At 40.7% G+C, this 22,776-nt stretch overlaps 1 protein-coding gene across 22 annotated transcripts in view; it reads left to right on the top strand.

The window, feature by feature from the left end:
- The window catches only part of TACC1 (transforming acidic coiled-coil containing protein 1), a 125,774-nt gene that overhangs the window by 84,302 nt on the left and 18,696 nt on the right, over positions 1 to 22,776 (top strand). For 10 of the 22 annotated variants that reach the window (XM_050801279.1, XM_050801292.1, XM_050801282.1 and 7 more), the window contains 5 exons: positions 8,482 to 9,598; positions 12,928 to 12,963; positions 14,246 to 14,306; positions 16,107 to 16,314; positions 20,176 to 20,228. In XM_050801279.1, the coding sequence (XP_050657236.1) occupies positions 8,482 to 9,598; positions 12,928 to 12,963; positions 14,246 to 14,306; positions 16,107 to 16,314; positions 20,176 to 20,228 (1,475 nt within the window). The remainder of the gene's footprint in view (positions 1 to 8,481; positions 9,599 to 12,927; positions 12,964 to 14,245; positions 14,307 to 16,106; positions 16,315 to 20,175; positions 20,229 to 22,776) is intronic. The other 12 variants (XM_050801286.1, XM_050801298.1, XM_050801284.1 and 9 more) reach the window with 5 other exon arrangements.

Here is a 22,776-nt window from a genome sequence, read left to right as displayed (position 1 = left end):
GATGATCACATCTATATCCATGGCTCTGGTGATGTCAAATATTATTCCCAGCCCAGATTTCTTCTCTGAACATACTTCTACCTATTCAACATCTCTGCTTCAAAATCCCCGAACAGGCCAGGTATGGTGGCTCACACCTGTAATACTATCCCTCTGGGAGACTGAGGTAGGAGGATGATATGGGCCCAGGAGTTTGAGACCAGCCTAGGCAATGTAGTACGACCCCCTGATCTGTACGTAAAAATTAAAAACTAGCCGGATGTAGTGGTGTGCCTGTAGTCCCAGCTACTTGGGAGGCTGAGGAGGGAGGAACGGTTGAACCCAGGAGGTCGAGATTGGAGTGAGCCAGGATCACGCTACTGTCTTCAAGCCTGGGTGACAGAGTGAGATCCTGTCTCTAAAATAAATAAAGTATAACAATGTATTTAAGCTATGTTTAAATATTTTTTAAATGAAATATGGAATGATGGAAAAAAAAAACAAAACCTGAAACAGATCTCAACATGTGCAAGGCCAAACCCATGGCCCCACTCCAACAGTCCCCAAGCATTCACTAGTATTTCCTGAATCTCACTGAATGGCACTAGTCTTCTAGTTTCAAAGGCTCAAACTTACAAATCATCTTTGCTACCTCTTCCTACTTCAGTCCTGTATCCAGCTTATCACCCAGCCTTATCAGTCTCACCTCCTTATTTCCTCTCTAGAGTATAACTTCTCTTCCTGTTGCGGGAAGTCAGGGACCCTGAATGGAGGGACCAGCTGGAGCCGTGGCAGAAGAACATAAATTGTGAAGATTTCATGGACATTTATTAGTTCCCAAAATTAATACTTTTATAATTTCTTATGCCTGTTTTTACTGCAATCTCTGAACATAAATTGTGAAGATTTTATGGACATTTATCAGTTCCCAAATAATACTCATAATTTCTTACACCTGTCTTTCTTTAATCTCTTAATCCTGTTATCTTCATAAGCTGAGGATGTATGTCACCTCAGGACCACTATTGTACAAATTGATTGTGGAGCATGTGTGTTTAAAAAATATGAAATCACTGCCCCTTGAAAAAGAACAGAATAACAGCGATTTTCAGGGAACAAGGGAAGACAACCATAAGGTCTGACTGCCTGCAGGGTTGGGCAGAATAGAGCCATTTTTCTTCTTGGAGAGAGCCTATAAACGGACATGCAAGTAGGAGAGATAGCACGGAATTATTTTCCCATCAAGGAATATTAATAATACCCTGGGGAAGGAATGCATTCCTTGGGGGAGGTCTATAAATGGCTGCTCTGGGAGTGACTGTCTTACGCAGTTGAGATAAGGACTGAAATACACCCTGGTCTCCTGCAGTACCCTCAGGCTTACTAGGATTGGGAAATTCCAGCCTGGTAAATTTTGGTTCTCTGCTCTTGAACCCTGTTTTCTGTTAAGATGTTTATCAAGACAATACATGCATAGCTGAACATAGACCCTCATCAGTAATTTTAATTTTGCCATTTGCCTTGTGATCTTTGCTTTGCCCTTTTCCTTGTGATCTTTATTGGCCTCAGAAGCATGTGATCTTTGTGACCTACTCCTTGTTCATACACCCCCTCCCCTTTTGAAATCCTTAATAAAAACTTGCTGGTTTTGCGACTCGGGGGACATCACAGACCTACCGATATGTGATATCACCCCCGGTGTCCCAGCTGTAAAATTCCTCTCTTTGTACTCTTTCTCTTTATTTCTCAGATTGGCTGACACTTAGGGAAAATAGAAAGAACCTACGTTGAAATATTGGGGGTGGGTTCCCCCGATACTTCCTATTCATTAGCATCACCCTTGTCAAAGCCCCTAGAATAACATACTAGCAGTTTTACATGTTCCATTTTTACCTTCTTTAATCCCTTTCCACATTGCAACTGGGGTCTGTTCAAAATATAAACCTGAGTATATTCTTTGCTGCTTAAAAACTCCTTATGGCTTCCTGTTGCTCTTAGAATAGAACCAGATTCTTGACAAGGCCTGCAAGGTTCTGTAAGCATGATGCCTTTCTATTTTCCCAGCCTCATTTCTCCCTTTCATTCTTTCAGTAATTATTTAATCAATATCTCTCTATCCTGCTAGTCTCTAAACTGCAGGAGAACAGAGCCTCCTCTTTTTTGCTTGCTGTTACATCCCCAGTGCCAAGGGCAGAGCCCAGTACATAAAAATGCTTGGGTATTTGTTGAACGACTGAGTGAATGTGTGAGTGAAATGGAGGGGTGAACCATTCCTGATGGATAGGGAGCTGGCTTCTCTTTGCACTCAATGCATGTTTGTTTGTTTTCTCTTATACTGAGTTGAAATCCACTTTCCTTTTAATAGTTGTCCACATGATCCTAATTTTATCCTCTGAAGCTACAATAATTCTAATCCCTTTACCTCAAGTGCCCTTAAAATATTTGCAGACTGTATAGTGTTTCTTAGTTTTCTAGGCTAAATATCTTAGACTGATTGTTTACAGATACACCACCTTGATCCACATTCCTCTAAGGACATTCATTTTTGTTCACAATTTTTTTAAGATGAGGAGCTTAGAACTGAATTCAGAATCTAACTGAATTCACAATCCCAGATGTTGTGCAATCGAGGAGACTACAAGAAACTTTTCTGGCAATCAAGAGATGAATTTAATCTGTGGTTTAGTACCCAGGCCTTAGAGTTTGGACAGATTTGGGTTTGCCTACTGGTAAAGACTGATGTCTTGGTTCAATAGGATAATATCAGTGAGCTCTTAGTAGCCCATTGCTTGGTCCATCCAAACCCTCAGTGCATTTTACTCAGTACTGTTGTCATTAATGTTTCTGTTTATCTGTTAATGGGATCTGAGATTGCATTTGCTTTGTGCTCAGGTATGCCACCATGGTTGTATTGAGTTTGCAGTTAACTGCAATTGCGTGTTAGAAAATGTTGGCTGATTGTTCAGGTAGGTCTCTCATCCTGTACTTACATACAGGTTTGCTCTTTATCTCTGAGCTCCTTGAAGACATTGCATAGGACATGATTGTAATGCCCATCCTTTCATATCAGAAGGGTTTATGTATTTGTCTCTTATTAGGTGACATCAGTTGATCTCAGAATCTTGGGACTTGAGTTTTCTGTGCACTTTAGTTTGGCTACATTTGGTCTCAAAGGGCAGAAATCCACTCAGACTAGCTTAAATACGTATACATCATTGAGAAAGGGAAGTTTCATGGAAATTAAGCTGGGGCAGTGTAGGTAGGCCTTTGTGGGCATTGAAAAGTCCTCAGGTACCTCTGTTCTCTATCACTTGCCAACTGGTATAGGATGGTCTTCTGTCTCTATTTTATCCTGACCTCAGCCTCCTACAGATCCACTTACTATCTTAATTCAGATTCTTGAGAGAGAATCTGTTGATTATTTGTATCACTTGGATAATGCAAATAGAACTTACTTAGGAAAAGACTAAGTAGAGCAAGGGTCTACTGCAGTGTATCTGATGTGGTATTAACATTTTGTAGGTCCAGAGGAGCCATTGGACATCAACAGCTTAAATGTGAGGGATGCAGATGGGTACTGAGTTCCCAGGCACAGCCTGACAGTTTCAGGATTAGAATTTTATGCAGTGAGCAGATTTGAATGGTTGGAAGTTAAAAATACAAATACAGTCATTCACCACATAATGATGTTTTGATCAGTGACTGACTGCATATATGATGTGATCACGTAAGATTATAATACCATATTTTTACTGTACCTTTTCTGTGTTTAGATACACAAATACTTAGCATTGTGTTACCATTGCCTACAGTATTTCAGTATGGTAACATGCTGTTCAGGTTTGTAGCCTAAGAGCAGTAGACTATACAATAGGTATGTAGTAGATATACCATCTAGGTTTGTGTCAAGTACACTCTATAATGATCACACAGTGACCTGCACAATGATGAAATCACCTAATGACAGATTTCTCAGAATCTGTTGTTAACCAACACATAACTGTATTCCCTATTCCACAGAACAGGGTTTAAGTAATCAGACTGTTTCAAAAATAAATGGAAAACCTCCCATATCTGGCCCAGAATCACCTCTTTATAGACCAAAGTACTGAAATAACCAAATAAAAAAATCCATTGGAAAACAAATCTAAAGCAAATGAAAGGAGGTAGTTCTTGTCCTAACATTTAATATAGGCTAATTAGTTTATGGGTAAATATCACTTTATAAATTGTACATAAGAAAATGCATGTATAATACCAATATTTTAGAAGTAGAATTTTTATTTTTACCAAATCCATCATGATTTAGTTAGGTAACAAGTTCTTCCAGTATATCAGTTTGATTTGTAGTAAAATGTAGTGTAACATAGTTTTCTAGATGGAGAAACAGTGGCTCAGGACCATTTCTTGCTTGTCAGCATATGGAAAGGGTGGCTCTCCCACCATGTCACGCCATCCACTCCTGCTGGGCGCACCAGGATAAAGACGTTAAAATACAACCTCTTGTATAGGATTTTCAACATCTGTTACTTACAGTGAGGTCATCTGTAGTACAACTGAGAGATGCTGAAGTTCTCCTTAAAAGGATATGTGTATTAAGTTCCTAGAAGGGTTATTTATCCCCACTTACTTCCATATCACCATTTTTAGAGATGCACTTCCCACTTTAACCATAGTTTTCAAAATCTTAAAGCAGTGGAAGCTTTTCCTCAAAAAAAAAAAAAAAATGTGGACTCTAATATATAATAGACTTTAAGGTGACATATATTATAGTTGTAAAGATTAAAAACATTAGTTTTAAAAACAATGAGATTTGTGAGATTGAAACATACAAAATAACTAAATCAGAGTCTAATTAAAAACTAAGCCAGATGTGGTGGCATGCACCTGTAATCCCAGCTACTCAGGAGGCTGAGGCGGGAGGATGGCTTGAGCCCAGGAGTTCAGGATCAGCCTAGGCAACATAGTGAGACCGTGTTAAAAAAAAAAAAAAAAAAAAAAGAATCAAATTTATTTCAGTAGTGTTTGGGTTACATGATTGAAAGAACCTTGATTTATGCAGGTCAGTAGTTGCAGATAAGTTTTTTAATAATTCAGCTTAGTGCCTGAGAGCATGCCTTAATTAAACTATTCCAAAAGTCTGAAAGAGGAGCAGAGGGGAATTTGTGTTTCAGATTTGAGTTATTAACAATATCTAACAATTCGTCCAATTTATTAATTTTATAGATGTAAATTTTAGAAATAGTACATAAAGTGGTTCCTCATAAGTTTAAATCTTTTTGGTAGAAAATACAAAACTGAGATATTTAGAAGTATCATTTTAAAAAATCTCAGATAATTTAGTGCTGTGTCTCTTAAATAGTCACTGTTAAAACGCACATTTCCTGTTCTGGGTGTTCTCAGATTCTCCAGCACCAACTGGGTTTCCAAGAATTCAGTTCGTTTCTTACACTCTCTGGTGCAGACCCCACAAGATAAGGTCTCAGTCCCACGAGACTGCCGCCACTTCAGATACCAGTTGCAAGTCTCAGTGCTTCTGACCAACTGGCTATAAATCTGGGGATTCTTAGAACTCCTCAGTTTCAGTAATTTGCTAGAACGACTCACAGAACTCAGAAAAATACTTATATTTACTGGCTTATTATGAAGGATACAACTCAGGAACTGCCAAATGCAAGGGATACATAGGGCAAGGTATCCCCATACCTGCAGGCGTGCAGAGCTTCCACGCCCTCTGGGCACACCACCCTCCCAGTAAGTCAACGTGTCCACCAACCTGGAAGCTCCCTGTCCCTGTCGTTTGGGAGTATTTATAGAGGTTTCATCACATAGGTATGATTGATTAAATTATTGGCCTTGGTGATTGAGCTCATTTTCCAGCCTTTCTCCCCTCCCTGGAAGGAGTGGGGACGGTGCTGAAAGTTGCAACCCTCTAATCTTGGCTTGGTCTTTCTGGTGACCAACCCGTTCCTGCAGCTGTCAGGGGACCCCCAGCACCCAGTCATTCATTAGCACACAAAAGACACTGACCAGTCAGGAGGTTCCAGGGGTAGGGAGCTCTGTGCCAGGGACTGAGGACAAAGGCAAAATACATATTTTTATTATACCACCTGTGTTGAATCTAAAAAGCTGACAATAAGCACCAACACTTAAAAGGAGTGGTAACTATCTAAACCTTGATATAATCAAGACTCAGTGTTGTACAACTGGCCTGTCTTTTAACTGAGCCAGTTGTACATGGAAACACATGGATATTTGCAGCCCTAGGGTGTTGATGGCTTGTTTTCAGTTGTCTGCCTCCCCATCATCAGCACAAAGAAACAATAACACATTTATAACAGTTCGCATACATGGACAGAGATAATAGACTCTGTACACATAAGTGAAATTGTCAGTACAGTTTAAAATGTTCTTGTTAAAATTTTGTGTGTATTGCAGTTGAGTTTTTAAACTTTCTATTATGAAAAGTTTCACAACTGTATGACAGAGAAAATAATACAATGAAAACTCCCATATACCTATCCCTGGGCAACAGTTACCAAGATTTTGCCATACTATCTCTTTTTAAAAAAATCCTTTTGAAATATGTTAAACCAAATTCTGATTATGAAGCACTGAGACTTCGTATTAATAATAAACATATATTTATAAGAAAAATTTTAATTGGACATTTGTAGAATATCTGAAGTATATTTGTGAAGTATAATTTATAAACCACTACCCAATAATAATCATAAAAGATCTCATGAGAAAGGTGTGTGTGTGCTTTAAAAAAACTATTCCAAATCCCAGCTACTCAGGCAGCTGAGGTGGGAGGATTGCTTGAGCCCCAGAGTTTGAGGCTGCAGTGAGCTATGATCACACCACTGCACTCCAGCCTGGGCAACAGAGTGAGAGACCCCTTAAAAAAAAAAAAAAGAACAGGCTGGTGCAGTGGCTTGTACCTGTGACCCCAGCACTTTGGGAGACCAAGGCAGGCAGATTGCTTGAGCCCAGTGAGACCAGCCTGGGCAACTTGGCTGTCCTGTCTCTACATAAAAAATAAATTAAAATAAAAATTAACAAGCTTGGTGGCTCATGCCTGTGGTCCCAATTACTTGGGAGGCTGTGGTGGGAGGATCACTTGGGCCTGAGGAGGTCAAGGCTGCAGTGAGCCAAGATCAGGCCACTGTACTCCAGCCTGGGTAACAGAGACACTGTCTCAAGAAAAACAAAAATAAAAACTATTGCTATGATATTCCAGTGGTACTTGACTCTGCTCCTGGATTAGGATTAGGAAGTAGGATTAGAGGGTCATCTCTTAATTTCATTTAAAATCTTGAGATATTATAAGCAATTCACTGAGTTTTCTGTGCTACTCTTGTTTCAGATATCTATGTCAGGAAATCACTTTGTGCTTTAATGAAATCACCTAATTCACACCTTCCTAATATTTGCAGCACTTATCCTAGTAAGACCACAATTAAAAAGGGTTTTTATTTTTCACAAGTGATTTAGAGAATTCCTGGTCTGGCTTAGAGACAGAGGTTCTAAAGAAAAAATAACTTTATTGTTTTATAATTTGTGTCTTAGTAAAATAAGGGCTATTTGTTTTAAAGCCATTTCCATATCTGGTTTTTCAAATTAGCTTTCTTATTTGGTTCTTTTAGTTTTTAGGGCTACGGAGAGATGATTCTGAGTTGGTCACAGTAGATTTTTTAAATTTATTTTTGAAACAGTCTTTTTAAATTCTGTTCTGTGGATACTTGTGGGTTTTTTTCTTTTTTCTTTTTTTTTTTTTTTTTTTTTGAGACGGAGTCTAGGCTGGAATGCAGTGGTGCAATCTCAGCTCACTGCATCCTCCGTCTCCCGGGTTCAAGTGATTCTCCTGCCTCAGCCTCCCGAGTTGTTGGGACTACAGGCATGTGCCACCACGCCCAGCTAATTTTTGTATTTTTAGTAGAGATGGGGTTTCACCATGTTAGCCAGGATGGTCTCGATCTCTTGACCTCATGATGTGCCCACCTTGGCCTCCCAAGATACTTGTGTTTTTAACATCCAAAGATTCAAATCTGTTCACTGCATAAAGTTCTGACCCTGAAGCTGTCCGGCTGTGCCTAGGAACTATCTCAGCGCCAATCTGACTCCCTGCGCTGTAGCTGTTGGTTTCTAAAGATTCTTCCAGGCCAGTTTTACCCTACAGAATGTTAACATCACTTAATATACATTGCAGCAGACTCTTGCTCTATTTATCTTTTTTCTAAATAGCCCTTTTGGTGTAGTTGCCATTCGTATCACTTGGGTAATGCGCATACACAACTTGGGATAGGAAAATTCATTTTAGGGTGTTGTGCTACTCTTCTTTTTCAGGCTGTGCTGCCATCCTTGCTGAACTTTAGAGATGGTTAATAAAAGCAAAGGGGGAAGAACTTGCTATTTGTTTATATGAATTCAAGTAGGAAAAGATATTTACCAATGACAGAAAGATAATTCTTTAATAGGTGGTTTTTGTGTTCATTTTAGAATCACAAGAAGCTGATGAAGAGCTTGTAGCAGAAGTGGTTGAAAAATGTTCATCTAAGACTTGTTCTAAACCTTCAGAAAATGAAGTGCCACAGCAGACCATTGATTCTCACTCAGTCAAGAATTTCAAAGAGGAGCCTGAACATGATTTTAGCAAAATTTCCATTGTGAGGCCATTTTCAATAGAAACGAGGGATTCCACGGATATCTCGGCAGCCCTTGGAACAAAAGCAGCTCATGGCTGTGTAACTGCAGTCTCAGGCAAGGCTCTGCCTTCCAGCCCGCCAGACACCCTCCAGGACGAGGCAATGACGGAAGGCAGCATGGGGGTCACCCTTGAGCCCTCCACAGAAGCCAATCTAAAAGCTGGCAACTCCTGTCCAGAGCCTGTGCCCAGCAGAAGAAGCAAGCTGAGAAAGCCCAAGCCTGTCCCCCTGAGGAAGAAAGCAATTGGAGGAGAGTTCTCAGACACCGACGCTGCTGCGGAGGGTACACCTCTCCCCAAAGCATCCTACCACTTCAGTCCTGAAGAGCTGGATGAGAACACAAGTCCTTCTTCGCTAGGAGGTGCCATGTTCCAGAAGTCTCCCCCTGACCTTAAAGAAACTCCCGGCACTCTCAGTAGTGACACAAACGACTCAGGGGTTGAGCTGGGGGAGGAGTCCAGGAGCTTACCTCTCAAGCTTGAGTTTGATTTCACAGAAGATATGGGAAACATAGAGGCCAGGAAAGCCCTTCCAAGGAAGCTTGGCAGGAAACCGGGTAGCAAACTGATTCCCAAGATGCAAAAAGATGGCATCAGTAAGTCAGCAGGTTTAGAACAGCCTACAGACCCAGTGGCACGTGACGGGCCTCTCTCCCAAACATCTTCCAAGCTAGATCCTAGTCAGTGGGAAAACGCCAGCTTCAACCCCTTTGGGAGCCACTCTATTCTGCAGAACTCCCCATCCCTTTCTTCTGAGGGTTCCTACCACTTTGACCCAGATAACTTTGACGAATCTGTGGATCCCTTTAAACCAACTACAACCTTAACAAGCAGTGACTTTTGTTCTCCCACTGGTAATCATGTTAATGAAATCTTAGAATCACCCAAGAAGGCAAAGTCGCGTTTAATAACGTGAGTGACAGTGGGTGCTGGGTGTCGTGCTCTGTGTCTTCTCTGTGAGTTTGGCAGCTGGCTACTTTTGGCTTTGGTGAACTGAGTTGACCTTTGAGGCGCACGGAGGTTGATACAAAGCTCATAACGTTATCCTGCAGTCTTCACTATTTGGCCTGTTGTGTGGAATCGGAAATACCAGAGGTTTCCTTTTCCAGTTGTTGCCTTATTTCTGAATCCTCGGCTTAATCAGCTAAGTTCTTTTCCCCTGGCCCTAGAGACTTTTTTATGTTTTAAAAAAAATAGGCTGGGCATGGTGGCTGACACCTGTAGTCCCAGCAGTTTGGGAGGTCGACACAGGTGAATCACTTGAGGTCCGGAGTTTGAGACCAGCCTGTCTAACATGGTGAAACCTTCTCTACTAAAAATGCAAAAATTAGCTGGGCATGGTGGTGCATACCTGTAGTCTCAGCTACCTGGGAGGCTGAGACACAAGAATTGCTTGAACCCAGGAGGCAGAGGTTGCAGTGAGCCAAGATCACGCCACTGCACTCCAGCCTGGGCGACAGCAAGACTCCATCCCCAAAAAAAAAAAAAAAAAAAAAAAATGGCATGAGATAGGCAGGTAGAGATTTGATGGTTTTCAGAAATCCTGGCTGGGCTGTTAGGAGTCATGTTATAGACAATTCAAATGTCAGTGCTGGCCACCGTCTTCATATTCTTTATGGATAAAACAGAAATTCCAATCCTATAACTTACCTCTGTAGCGTCAATAACATGTGGGAAATGGTCCAAAGGGGTCTTGTAGAAAGAAGACTTTTTACATAAACAGAAAGCTATGATTTTTGTGGGAAACAAACCTACCACTAAAATTGATGAGAATTCTTGTCTCCATGTGTAATTTCTGGCTCATCGCCCAGAAGGTAAATTTTTAATAAGAATCAAGAATATTTTACATGATCAGTTAAAACTGAGTAGTCGGTTTAGTCAATCCCCCATCTCTCCTGGGAAATTATCTGACTTTTGCAAGGTCCTTGGAGTTTTCAGTATAATTACCTAAGGTCATATTCCATATCAAGTTTCAGTTTAACTTTGCTACAGGATTACTTTATCACAAAACTTGAGTAGATGATAATACAATCATACATCACTTAGCCACAGGATAAGCCACAGGGAAGTGCATCCTTTGGTGATTTTGTTGTGTGAACATCATCAGGTGAACTTACTCAAACCTAGGTGGTGTAACCTACTACATACCTAGGCTATATGGTACAGCCTATTGCTCCTAGGCTACAACCCTATACAGCACATTATCATACTGAATACTGTAGGTGCTAGGTGTGGTGGCTCACACCTGTAATGCCAACACTTTGGGAGGCCAAGGTGGGAGGATCCCTTGAGGCCAGGAGTTCAAGATCAGCCTGGGCAACATAGAGCCCCCCACCAGTCCCCTGTCTCTTTAAAATTTTTTTTTTAATTAGCTGGGAGTGGTGGTGCATACCTATAGTCCCAGCTACTCAGGGGGTTGAGGCAGGAGGATTGCTTGAGCCCAGGAGATTGAGGTTACCGTGAGCCAGGATTATGTCATTGTACTCCAGCCTGGCTGGCAGAGCAAGACCCAGTCTTAAAAAAAAAAAAAAACTACTATAGGCAGTGTAACACAATGGTAAGTATTTGTGTATCTAAACATATCTAAGCATAGAAAATGTACAGTAAAAATATAGTATAAAAGATAAAAAATAATACACCTGTGTAGGGCCCTTACCATGAATGGAGCTTGCAGAACTCGAAGTTGCTCTGAGTGAGTCAGTGAGTGGTGAGTGAATGTGAAGGCCTAGGACATTACTGTACACTACTGTAGCCTCTATAAACACGGTACACTTCAGCTACACTAAATTTATTTAAATTTTTTTCCTTCATTAATAGATTAAGTTTAGCTTACTGTAACGTTTACTTTATCAACTTTTAAATTTTTAAAGAAATTTTGACTTTTGTAATAATACTTAGCTTAAAACACAAACACATGGTACAGCTATACAAAAATATTTTCTTTCTTTATATCCCTATTCCGTAAGTTTTCTTTGTGTAAAATTATTTATTTATTTATTTACTTTTAAAAATTTTTGTTAAAAGCTAAGACACAGACACACACATTACCTAGGCCTACCCTGGGTCAGGATCATCAGGACATCACTAGACAATAGTTTTTCAGTTCCATTATAACCCTACGGGACCACCATCGTATACATGACTGAAACGTCATTACATGGCACCTGACTGTATATCCTTTTGTGGCCCTGTGACATTTTACTAAAAAGTTTGAGTAAAATGTAGATATAAAGAAGGACCAATGAGATGCAGGATGAAATATGTACAAGGAGTATGAGAAGCACTGTGCTTGTAGTTGTCACTGTATGTCAGTTGGGGAAATGCTTCTCAGCATTGCTATGACTTAAAGAAAAACTCCGGATATCATGGTGACTTACAGCAGAAAGGAAGATGCCCAGAGGTTTAAAGAGCAGAAGGATCAACTTCAGGACCAAGAAAGTAGAGAGATGTAGGAACCAGTTCCTCAGCAGCCCCAGAATGGCTAAGGGGAGTGAAATGTCATTAGTAGCTCTCGATCTGTTGCTTGATTGTATATTAGCAGTTAAATGGTTGTTGGAAAATATTATTGATTGGATGCCCTTTTTTGTGGCTTTTAAGGTTGGTTACTTCTCTCTAGACAGCACTTAGGGTATGTACTGGGCACATCACTGCCTAGGTACTTCCTCCCCTAAATGTGGGATGCTTCTGCCTACTGAAGTTGATGAGTCATTTGTGAATCTTTCAGTTCCATGCCACCAATGCGTTAAATAAGATGAAATCTGGGCCAAAGGAAGGGTAATTTATTCTACACTTTATATTCAGCAGCAACAAGCACCATCTCTCGAGTTCTACCACCCTCACCCAGTAACCTTTTTCCCCTATTCGGTTTTTGTTGAATGAACTTCTTGATCTAATACACTTAATAGGGGTTTAAGTCCTTATGCAATCAAAAATCTTGTCTTCTTGTTCTTTTTAGAAGAAAGGAGTGCTAGACCTCTTGGAAATTTATTTTTCATCTATAAATTTGAATTTGTGGCATTTCTGAATGTTTCTACCAGTCTGTTTTGTAGATGAGGTCTGTTCATCATTCACTCACTAGTGATAACATTCATGAATACATTTTTAATTTATATCTCACCTCATAGAAAGAATTGTGCAGCTTTTACATCTGCCAGACTAGAGTTGAATATTCCAGTCTTTACATGATTTTTTTTCTCCATCTGTCTGTCTCTTTCCTGTCTCTAATTTGGTTGGTGCATCAGGACTACTGAACAAGTGAAATTTCTCTGTTTTCTGTTGTAAGTACTCCTGCTGTTTCTTTTGTCACTGGGACCGTTGGCAGTTTCCTCTCCCCCTTCCCCCAGCCATCTCTCCATAGCATGTTTGCTTCTAATTCTGAGTTTGATCTTCTGATGATTTTTTTTGCATTTCATCAGTCACTTCATGAGTCAGCTTAGCCTTGCAGTTGTCCATACCTAAGGGAGTGGGGCTTGGTCTTTACACCTTAGGTGCTAGAGCTTGCGCTCCCTGGCTTGGCAGGTGTCATGTGGCGCTTTGACAATACCAAAAGCTGGCTTGGCCCCAAGATCATCGCAGCAGTGGTTTGAGGGACTGTTCTGCTATTTAATATTGGAAATCATTGGCTTTTTTTGGTAGGATAAAGCTACTGGCTTGGAACAGTTAATAAATTTTACTGAGTCAGCTCAACTTGAGTTTGGTGGCAGAGGGTAGCACTCAGTAAGAAGATTAGGGAAAGAAGATCATGAACTAGTGATTATGCACATTCTGGTAACTTATGTGCTTGTCTTTGTATTTTTTCTCACAAAAGAAAAAAAGTTGCAAATAATTTTTTCTCTTTTTTTTGGTCACAGTGGTGTTTTTACTGGAAATTCTAAGTTTATTAGAACAGAATCTGAATTAGTCCTGTGATCACAAGTTGTGTGCTAATCTACAAATAACAGGTGGTTCAAGCTTCCCCAGTTTCAGGCTTTGTGCAGCATGTGACATTCATCTTCCATCTTACTACTTAATAGGAATGGTAACAGTTTACCCACATAGTTTTATTTTTATAATTTTTATTGACAGTTCTTCTCTGTGAGCACACAAGTCTTAACTGGAACTGTTTTATGAGACGTCTATGGGTTTTAGAGCAATAAAGAATTTTTAAAGAATTTGGTCCAGCGTGATGATTTTTCTAATGAACGTCAAAGCCAAGTGAGTGAGGCTCAGAGGAACTGAATGTCTCCAGCTGCTAAGGCTCTACTGTCTGAAAAGCTTTTGGTGGCGTGTAATTAAAAAGCATAGACATCAGAGTGCTACTGTTTGACAACTCACAGAAGCAAGCGGAGGGGGTCTTTTCAGAGAATGAGCCTCACTGTAGGTCTTTGCTTACCTCGTCTCTCTGGGGAAAACTCAGAGGCATAAAAGGTATCCCTGCCTCTCTCATGCGGCGATGTATGATTTGTGTGGTGCTGTACGCTTTGGCTTCTATCCGCACACACTGCTCTCTGCTCCATTTCATACCTTGACAGTTGTCAGTGTGATTGCAAACTGGCTTGTTTGTGTTTCTTCTCTTTCCAGGAGTGGCTGTAAGGTGAAGAAGCATGAAACTCAGTCTCTCGCTTTGGATGCATGTTCCCAGGTGAGTCTGTGTCCATCCCCAGAACGTCTCTTAGACCAGGGGTCCCCCAGTGGGAGTTTGCATACCCCTGGCGGGTGGTTCAAAAGGACTTTCCAATGGGTGCCTGAGTACTCAGTTTTAAACAGATCCTTACTGTCCCTGAAGAGAAGGCCCCTGAAGACAAGCGAACCCTTTCACAATGACTTTTTTTTTTGGTAAAATTCCCACTTTAAGTGCTACAAAGATGCATCACCATCACCACAGGGTGTGAAAGTCTCCAGGGCACCAAAGGGAAGATCTGAAATATCGGTGTAGGTGCTAAGAAGATAATTGACTAATAACTGGATGGTATTTTTCTTAAGTCAGATGGTTTTCTAATTCATTGCTTTCAACAATAGAGGAAAACCTGAGTTGTTAACTGATCTAAAAATAATGTTTGATGATAGATTTTTTGGGGCACATAACTTGGAAAGGGGTTCAAAGAATTGAAAGGCACTTGTGTTACAGAACTACCTTCTGTTTCATCTATTGTTTATATAAATAAGGTTTCTTAATGATTATATTTATAAAAATAGAAACCAGGAATAAAATTGATATTGACCTTTGTTACATTCTAGCAATAAATAGTATCCATCCATGACCGTATAGACTAATTGCAAAACAAATAAACCGAAACCCAGGCCCATCTGATTGCAATGAGATCCTTTTGTTCTTTTTAAAACTTTGTCAGTATACTTATTACAGGAATACATTCATTGTTTAATAGAGTTCAATTTAACGTAACTTATCCTATACAATTTGGACCAGAAACTTGGTATATGGTGTAAAATGTAAAAAAGGGGTGTGGTGGGGGAAATTTGCAATCTGAGTTATTTTTCATCTGTTACAAATGTGTAAAAGATTCTCCCAGATTTTGCTAAAGTAGGCAGCAAGAACTATGAGAAATTTATCTTTGGTCTTCTTTAAAAAAAAAACCCCAAACCCATTTATTGGATATAAAATAAAACCCATTTATTGCACTGTAAAAGTTTTTAAGAATTAGTGCAATAAAACATTTTGTAATTGATATAACAACTTACTTTTGTGTCTGATAATACTTATCAAAACTTGCAATATTTTGAAAATAAGTTATGCATTAATATAATAACTCTCCAGCAGAAAAAAAATTTAAGACTTACAGTCAAAGAAAAAAGTTTCACAGAGACATTGGATAGAGACCTTTAAAAGACTTCCAGCCATGCAGATGTTTTTCATTTGGATTTCATGATGGAAGTGAAATGGAAATACAGATTTAGAGAGGAAAAGGAATAACATAAACTTCTGACTTATTCAGGAACTTGTTAGTGTAAATTTACATATGGTATCAAATCACCAAGGTAACTAGATAGCATTAAGTAAATTCAATATTTAGAATATTCCAGATATTACATTCTTTGTGATTATTTAAACTTATGCCAAAAAGTTTTTAGCTGTCACTTGAAAATGCAATGGGGTACATAGATTTTTTAAAAAATTAGGAGGTATGCAAGCAAAAAAATTGAAAACCATTGTCTTAAACCACTTAAACTGCTTGCTTATAAACTTAACCTAGAGAAGATCATTTTTTAAAACCTCAGACTCAAATTACAGAAACTAGGTTCTATAAAACAATATCTCACAATTGAAAGACTCCAGCTTCGTCCTTGCTTTGTACCCTGATCTGTGGTTAACCTCTCACATATCTGTATGGAGTTGTGTCTACCTTGTTCCATTCATGGGATGTCAGTTTTCCCCATTGCTTGCCCTCCTAAAGGGTAGCATCTTCTCTGTTGTGTTTCTCAGGATGAAGGAGCAGTGATCTCCCAGATTTCAGACATTTCTAATAGGGATGGCCATGCTACCGATGAGGAGAAACTGGCATCCACGTCATGTGGTCAGAAATCAGCTGGGGCCGAGGTGAAAGGTGAGCCAGAGGAAGACCTGGAGTACTTTGAATGTTCCAATGTTCCCGTGTCTACCATAAATCATGCGTTTTCATCCTCAGAAGCAGGTATGGAAGCATATCTTCATCTTTCTAATGTACATAAGCATGGAAATGCCTGAAAGCCTAATAAAGCAGGAGGCGCCTTACAGAGATTAAAGAATTGGGTCACTTGAAGGATAGATTTAGGATGCTGACCTATGCTTTGCTTCTTTACCCGGAAAAGGGACACAAAAAAAGGACTTCTTGAAGTACTAGGAACATAGGGATACTTGTGACAAGTTGTATAGGAGATGCTGACTGCTTGAATTTCTTTATAATTGTATGTGAATATGGCCATACCTTAAAGTATAGTGGTGTGTTAGTTCATTTGTATAATTGTATGTGAATATGGCCACCTCTTATGGTGGTGTGTTAGTTCATTTGTATAATTGTATGTGAATATGGCCACCTCTTAAAGTATAGTGGTGTGTTAGTTCATTTGCGTTGCTGTAAAGGAATACCTGAGAATGGCTAATTTATAAGGAAAAGAGGTTTATTTGGTTCTTGATTCTGCAGCCTGTAGAATAAGCATGGCACCAGTGCCTGTTTCTAGTGAGGGGGACTCAGGAAGCTTCCAATCATGGTGGAAGGCAAGGGGGAGCAAGTGTGTCACATGGCGAGAGGGTGGGAGGAAGAGAGGGGGAGGAGGATGCCAGGCTATTTTAACAAACATCTCACAGAAACTAACAGAGCAAGAAGTTACTTATTACCACAAGGAGGGCAGCAAGCTATTCATGAGGGATCCGCCTCTATGACCCAGCCACCTCCCATTAGGCCTCACTTCCAACTGTTGATCAGGTTTCATCATGAGATTTAGGGGGCAAATATTTAAACTATATCAAATGGCCTATAAATATGTCATACATTTGACTTTTTTGTGATTGTTATACTCATTGTTTAACTTAGAGAAACAACAACTAACATGTATGGTGCCTTACCATGTACAGGCATTGTTCTAAGTGCTTTGCATATACTCATTCATAGCAAGGTATTACCTTTTTCTCCCTTCTTCAGAGAAACAAAGTAAGTCAGAGAAGTTAAGTGACTTGATTAAAGTCACTTGGCTAGGGTAGGACAGAAAAGTGGTATCGTTTTCCTCACCCACCACGGGGTTCATGGCTGAGACATCTCTAACAAAAGATCAACAAGAGAAAAGCATACAAACGTATTTAATGTAAGTTTTACATGACATTAGAGCCTCCAGAAATGAAGACCCGAAGGAACAGGGAAAACTGTACTTTTACAGATAGTTGTGCAGAAGTATAATTGGAGGACAGAAGGGCATGATCTATGGTAATAAACCAGGGGAACTTAGCAAGTCCTGTTTGTTTCAGTTCCTCTTGGTGTCTGTGTCTTTCGGGATAAGGACATTGTTTTTCTCTGTGTACAAGGAGGTCCTTCTGTAATGAGGTCTTATGACCTATTTTCGGGGGAAGGTCTGAGGGATTCCTTTATGACCTGCTTCAGGGAAGAGGGCAGGAGAGGGACCGAGAGACCCCCCTGCTTCTGCTGTGTCCTCAAATGCGAAGGCACCATATTTTGGTGAAGTGTGTTGTGAACCTCGTCATTAGTAAATGGCAGAACTACATTTGACTCTAAGCAGTCTGGTTCCATGGTCTTTTAGCCACAGTGCCAAAGTATGATGAGATTATTTTCATGATACTAGGCTACTGTAAATTTTTCTGGTACAGATGTGGTAAGTTGAGATTGACCAGTGCACTGTAAAATCTTTTGTAACATGCTAATGAGGAACCTGGACTAATCAGGGCTGAAACCTCTTACTGATGAACTTGTCAGATCATTCTAGAGCTAAGCCCCTCTTTTGGGACCCCAGTTACGTCCTTGGCCTTAAACCTTACTTACGAAAAGTTTAGAACCATGTTCCTGACTACATTAAACATTATTAAAAACTCAGATCTTCTTAACATAATTTTATTTGTGGGCTTTTATGCATAGAATTTTAAAAGTCATGATCTGCCATTAAGCCAGGGAAGCAGATGGAAAGTAAGAACTTGGAGCAATTTATTCCCCCTGGCCTCCTCCTCATCCCAGGCCTCAGTCTCTCATCTGTAAAATAATGTGCCAGGCATTGTTCCTGATTTATTCCGATACTGCCTTCTGCCCTGATATCTTTCCCTAAGCCCTTGTTTGCCATTCCCCCAGTTTCTTGGGGTTAATCCTGAGTATTCTTAACACCTGCCTTGTTTTTTTTCCGTCTGAAGTGTCTTCCTTTACCGCCTCCTACACAGATCTGCACATCCCTTCAGGTCTCTGCAGCATGCTTTATGCTCCCACATTTCCTTTCCCCCTTCCTGTTCCACAGTACCTAGTGCAGTGTGTTAATTACAGGAAGGTAATATTATAAACTTACTGAGGTTGGAGACTACCAGACAGTCATCTTTGAGTCACCTTTGACACAGTACATGGTAAACATTTATTGAATTATATTCTTCCCCACTGGAGGAAATTCCTTCAACAAAAATTTGTGTAGAGAGCTGGGGCCCTGTGTATACAGTGCTGTCTTCAAAGTTAGCAAACAGCAAGGGGAACAGATTTGAACAAGTGGTTACATTGTAACTGATCAGCCACATCACAGGCAAGTGGAGGCTGCGGTCCTGGGTGTGGGAGTGGCTACAGGCCCTGTTAGGTGAATCCCGACTGTGTCCTGGGGAGTGTCCCCTTGGAACTGGGTCCTGATGGATACTTGCTAGATGTTCTCCAGGAAACAAGACTTTCACACAGCCATGGGAAGGAAGCTGCCATGTTGGTAAAAGGCCTGGTGGTTTTCTGTAAGTACCTGGCCAAGTGGGAAACAAGGTCGTACTGTGGAATCTGGGCTTGATCCTATAGGTATGGAGGGGGAGGTTGAAGGTTTTTGAACAAGGGAGTGATGGTCACATTTGTGTTTTAAATAATTAGCTATTGACAACAATAGTAGTTAGTGATTGCCATGTGGAGGATTGTAACTTTAGATTGTAAACTTTTATATGCTTTTCTGTATTTTTATGTTTACTTTAATGAGTGTATCTTCTGGTTATTTTATTTTTTATTTTTCTTATTTTTGAGACTGAGTTTCGCTCTTGTTGCCCAGGCTGGAGTGTGGTGGTGCTATCTCAACTCACTGCAACCTCCACCTCCCAGGTTCAAGCGATTCTCCTGCCTCAGCCTCCCGAGTAGCTGGGATTACAGGCATGCGCCACCGCACCGAGCTAATTTTTGTATTTTTAGTAGAGACGAGGCTTCGCCATGTTGGCCAGGTTGGTCTCCTGACCTCAGGTGATCCACCCACCTTGGCCTCCCAAAGTGCTGGGATTACAGGCATGACCCACTGTGCCCAGCCATCTTCTGGTTGTTTTAAATGTCACCCTCTACCCTAGTAGAGGATAGACCTGAGACAAGGTAGCCCATTTGAAGGGTGTGGAGGGGAGAATGAGTTTAGTTGTGCTGGCTTGAATTTTAAAGCTTATTATCTTATCTGCTGCATTAATTAGATCAAGGCCACCATTCTGGGCTGGAATTTAAATTCACTCCGACTTGATGATAAAAAAAATCAGTGTTACACAGTGTCCCCTTTCTGAAATAATGCCACAGTTAGTACAACGCATTTTTCCAAACTTTTAATGGACACAAGGGGGCAGCCTTGCTGTTCTTTCTGCCTGAAGGCTGACGACCGGTTCCTGGCGACTAACCACGTGCTCCTCTTCTGAATGCCATGGACTTATAACAACGCTCAAGAAAATGCCAGCATTCCTTTTAAATAAAATCTTAAAATGCTTTTCATGTGTTCATAGTCATTCTCGGCCTTCACTGGCGTTTCCAAGAGCCTTTCACTAGGGAGGAAAGGAACCAACTTCTTGGAATAACTATAAAAATGACTTTCTGTCTTAGGCATAGAGAAGGAGACGTGCCAGAAGATGGAAGAAGACGGGTCCACTGTGCTTGTAAGTTCCTGAATGTGGAGGGCCGGGTGGGGCTCAGATTTCTTTCAGTATTTGTTTTGAAGCCCATGTGAATTTGTTAAATTCTGGTCAGTGTTAGGTGACGAGGATAAAATGTAAATAAGATAGTTTCTTCACTTGAGGAACATGTAGTGTCTGCGGTGTTCTGTAGAGTAGCCCTAGCTGCAGGTAGCTGTTGAGCACACTTGAACTGTAGCTACTCAGAAAAAGAAGAAGCATAAATGTCTCAACTTTTTATATTAACTACATGTTGAGATGATAATATTTCGGATGTATTGGGTTAACTAAGGTTTTTATTATTATTGTTATTATTATTATTTGAGACAGTCTCACTGTTCCCCAGGCTGGAATACAGTGGTGCAATCTTGGCTAACTGCAACCTCCACCTCCTGGGCTCAAGTGATCCTTCCACCACAGCCTCCCAAGTAGCTGGAACTAGAGGTGCGTGCCACCACACCCAGCTAATTTTTGTATTTTTTGTAGAAATGGGGTCTTGCCGTGTTGCCTAGCTGGTCTCAACCTCCTGGGCTCAAGCGATCTGCCCACCTTGGCCTCCCAAAGTATTGGGATTACAGGCATGAGCCCCCGCACCTGGCTGTTTTACTCGGTTTTTTTTTTGAGATCAAGCTTCACTCTTGTCGCCCAGGCTGGAGTACAGTGACGCAATCTCGTCTCACTGCAGCCTCCGCCTACTGGGTTCAAACAGTTCTCCCTCAACCTCCTGAGTAGCTGGGATTACAGGCATGCGCCACCACGCATGGCTAATTTTTGTATTATTAGTAGGGACGGGGTTTCACCATGTCGGCCAGTCTGGTCTCAAACTCCTGACCTCAGGTGATCCACCCGTGTTGGCCTCCTGAAGTGCTGGGATTATAGGCATGAGCCACTGCGCCCGGCCCGTTTACTCAGTTCTTAAACTTTTAACTTCCTGATTCCCAACTGATTCATCCATAAAATGAGTAGCACCCATCTGCCTCATCAAAATGGTTGTAAGGATAAGATAAAATGATAACGTGAAAGATTTAAGCTGTAAAGTGCTAGAATACACTAGTGGTGTGCTAGAGTACACTGTTGTATTAGAATACACTGGTGTGGTGTTGATAGGAAACACGTGGAAAAAAGTGAAAAAGAAGAGAGTGAAAAGAAAAATGGCAAACTGTCTCTGAAGGCAGCTGGTGAGGAACATATCATATGCTGTGACCTTTTAAAAGCAACTCCATTTGAACTTCCCAACATAAATTAACTCCTACTTCCTTAGAACACTGAATAAACATTGTATAAAGAAATTTCACCATGCAAAACATTGAATGAAAAAATCATCTATTTAATCCAGCATTCACTTTTTAAGTTTCTCCGTGTTGCTCTGAAGTTCATTCCTATGCGGTCTTGTGCCCAGCAGTAGGTGGTGGCTGGACTGAGGCCAGAGTACAATCAGTGGTGGGAGTCAGTCTCTCCTTGCTTTCCAGCTGTTGTTCCACAGCATTTTTCGTATAAGAAATTAACTTTTCTTTTTAAGTTTTAAATTTTTTAAAAGGTGAGTTCATTTGACTTTTTCGGGCATGTCTCTGTTAGAGTACGGCAGGGGCTGGTACTGCTCGGTTGTGATCGAGGACAAATGAGCACAGTCAGCACACTGCCACAGATTAGAGGTGCGAATTCTCCTGCTGCGAGGATACAGCCACGGGAATCTGTGGCATCTGTGCTCACTGTAAATTTGCAACCAGGAGTACATTGAGTTCTGTTGTCTACTGGTCTTCATTGGTCCTCAGTTGTGAACGTTTTGAGGGACTGGGAAAAGCAATGGCAAACATGAAATGAAGCCCTTTTGGAAGGATATGATTGATTGATTGATTTAGCATCTTCATTAAAGACATACTAGATGGCCCAGGCCTAAAAGAGACCTTCTGGCCAATTCTCTGTGATGGTAGGTTCTATAACAAGCTTGTCCAGCTTGCTTAATTTTGTTGTTGTTGTTGTTGTTCTGATTGGTTTTGTTTTAGGCTTTTAGCAGCCTGAAGCCATGGTTTTTAGTTTCTGTCTCTAGTGATAAGCGGAAAAGAGGGATGAGGAAGGGGCTTTACTGCCCCAACCAGAAACAGAAACTAAACCCATGACTGCATTCTCTTCCTTGGACACCCCTGTGAGATGTTCTGCACATTTTGAGAAGCAACCTAAAGGACTAAGGAATATAAAAAGTTAAATCCTAGGAGACTGGAAAAGATGGCTAAAGTAGGCAAGGGCATACATTCCTGCCCTTATACCTGTGAGAATTGTTGCATTTTGAGTAGTGAGGCTTATAAATGTGGCCAGGCAGAGAGGAGAGTGACTGGGGAGAGCCGGCAGGCTAAAGAGCTCACTCACCTGGAGACATCAAACACCATCTAAGGTTTGATCTCCCACCTCCTGCTCAGGATGCTGCCTCTTCTGGACCCCACATGTGTTAGCATTGAGTTGTTAAGCAGACAGACTGAATTCTTTTACCCCCTTAACAAATGAATGAGATGCTGAACTCTGTAATAGACGTTGATGT

The sequence above is a fragment of the Macaca thibetana genome, chromosome 8 (genome assembly GCF_024542745.1).
Source record: "Macaca thibetana thibetana isolate TM-01 chromosome 8, ASM2454274v1, whole genome shotgun sequence".
NCBI classification, from domain to species: domain Eukaryota; kingdom Metazoa; phylum Chordata; class Mammalia; order Primates; family Cercopithecidae; genus Macaca; species Macaca thibetana.
The sequence above is the reverse complement of the archived record's forward strand: the minus strand, read 5'-3'. Positions and strand labels throughout refer to the sequence as shown.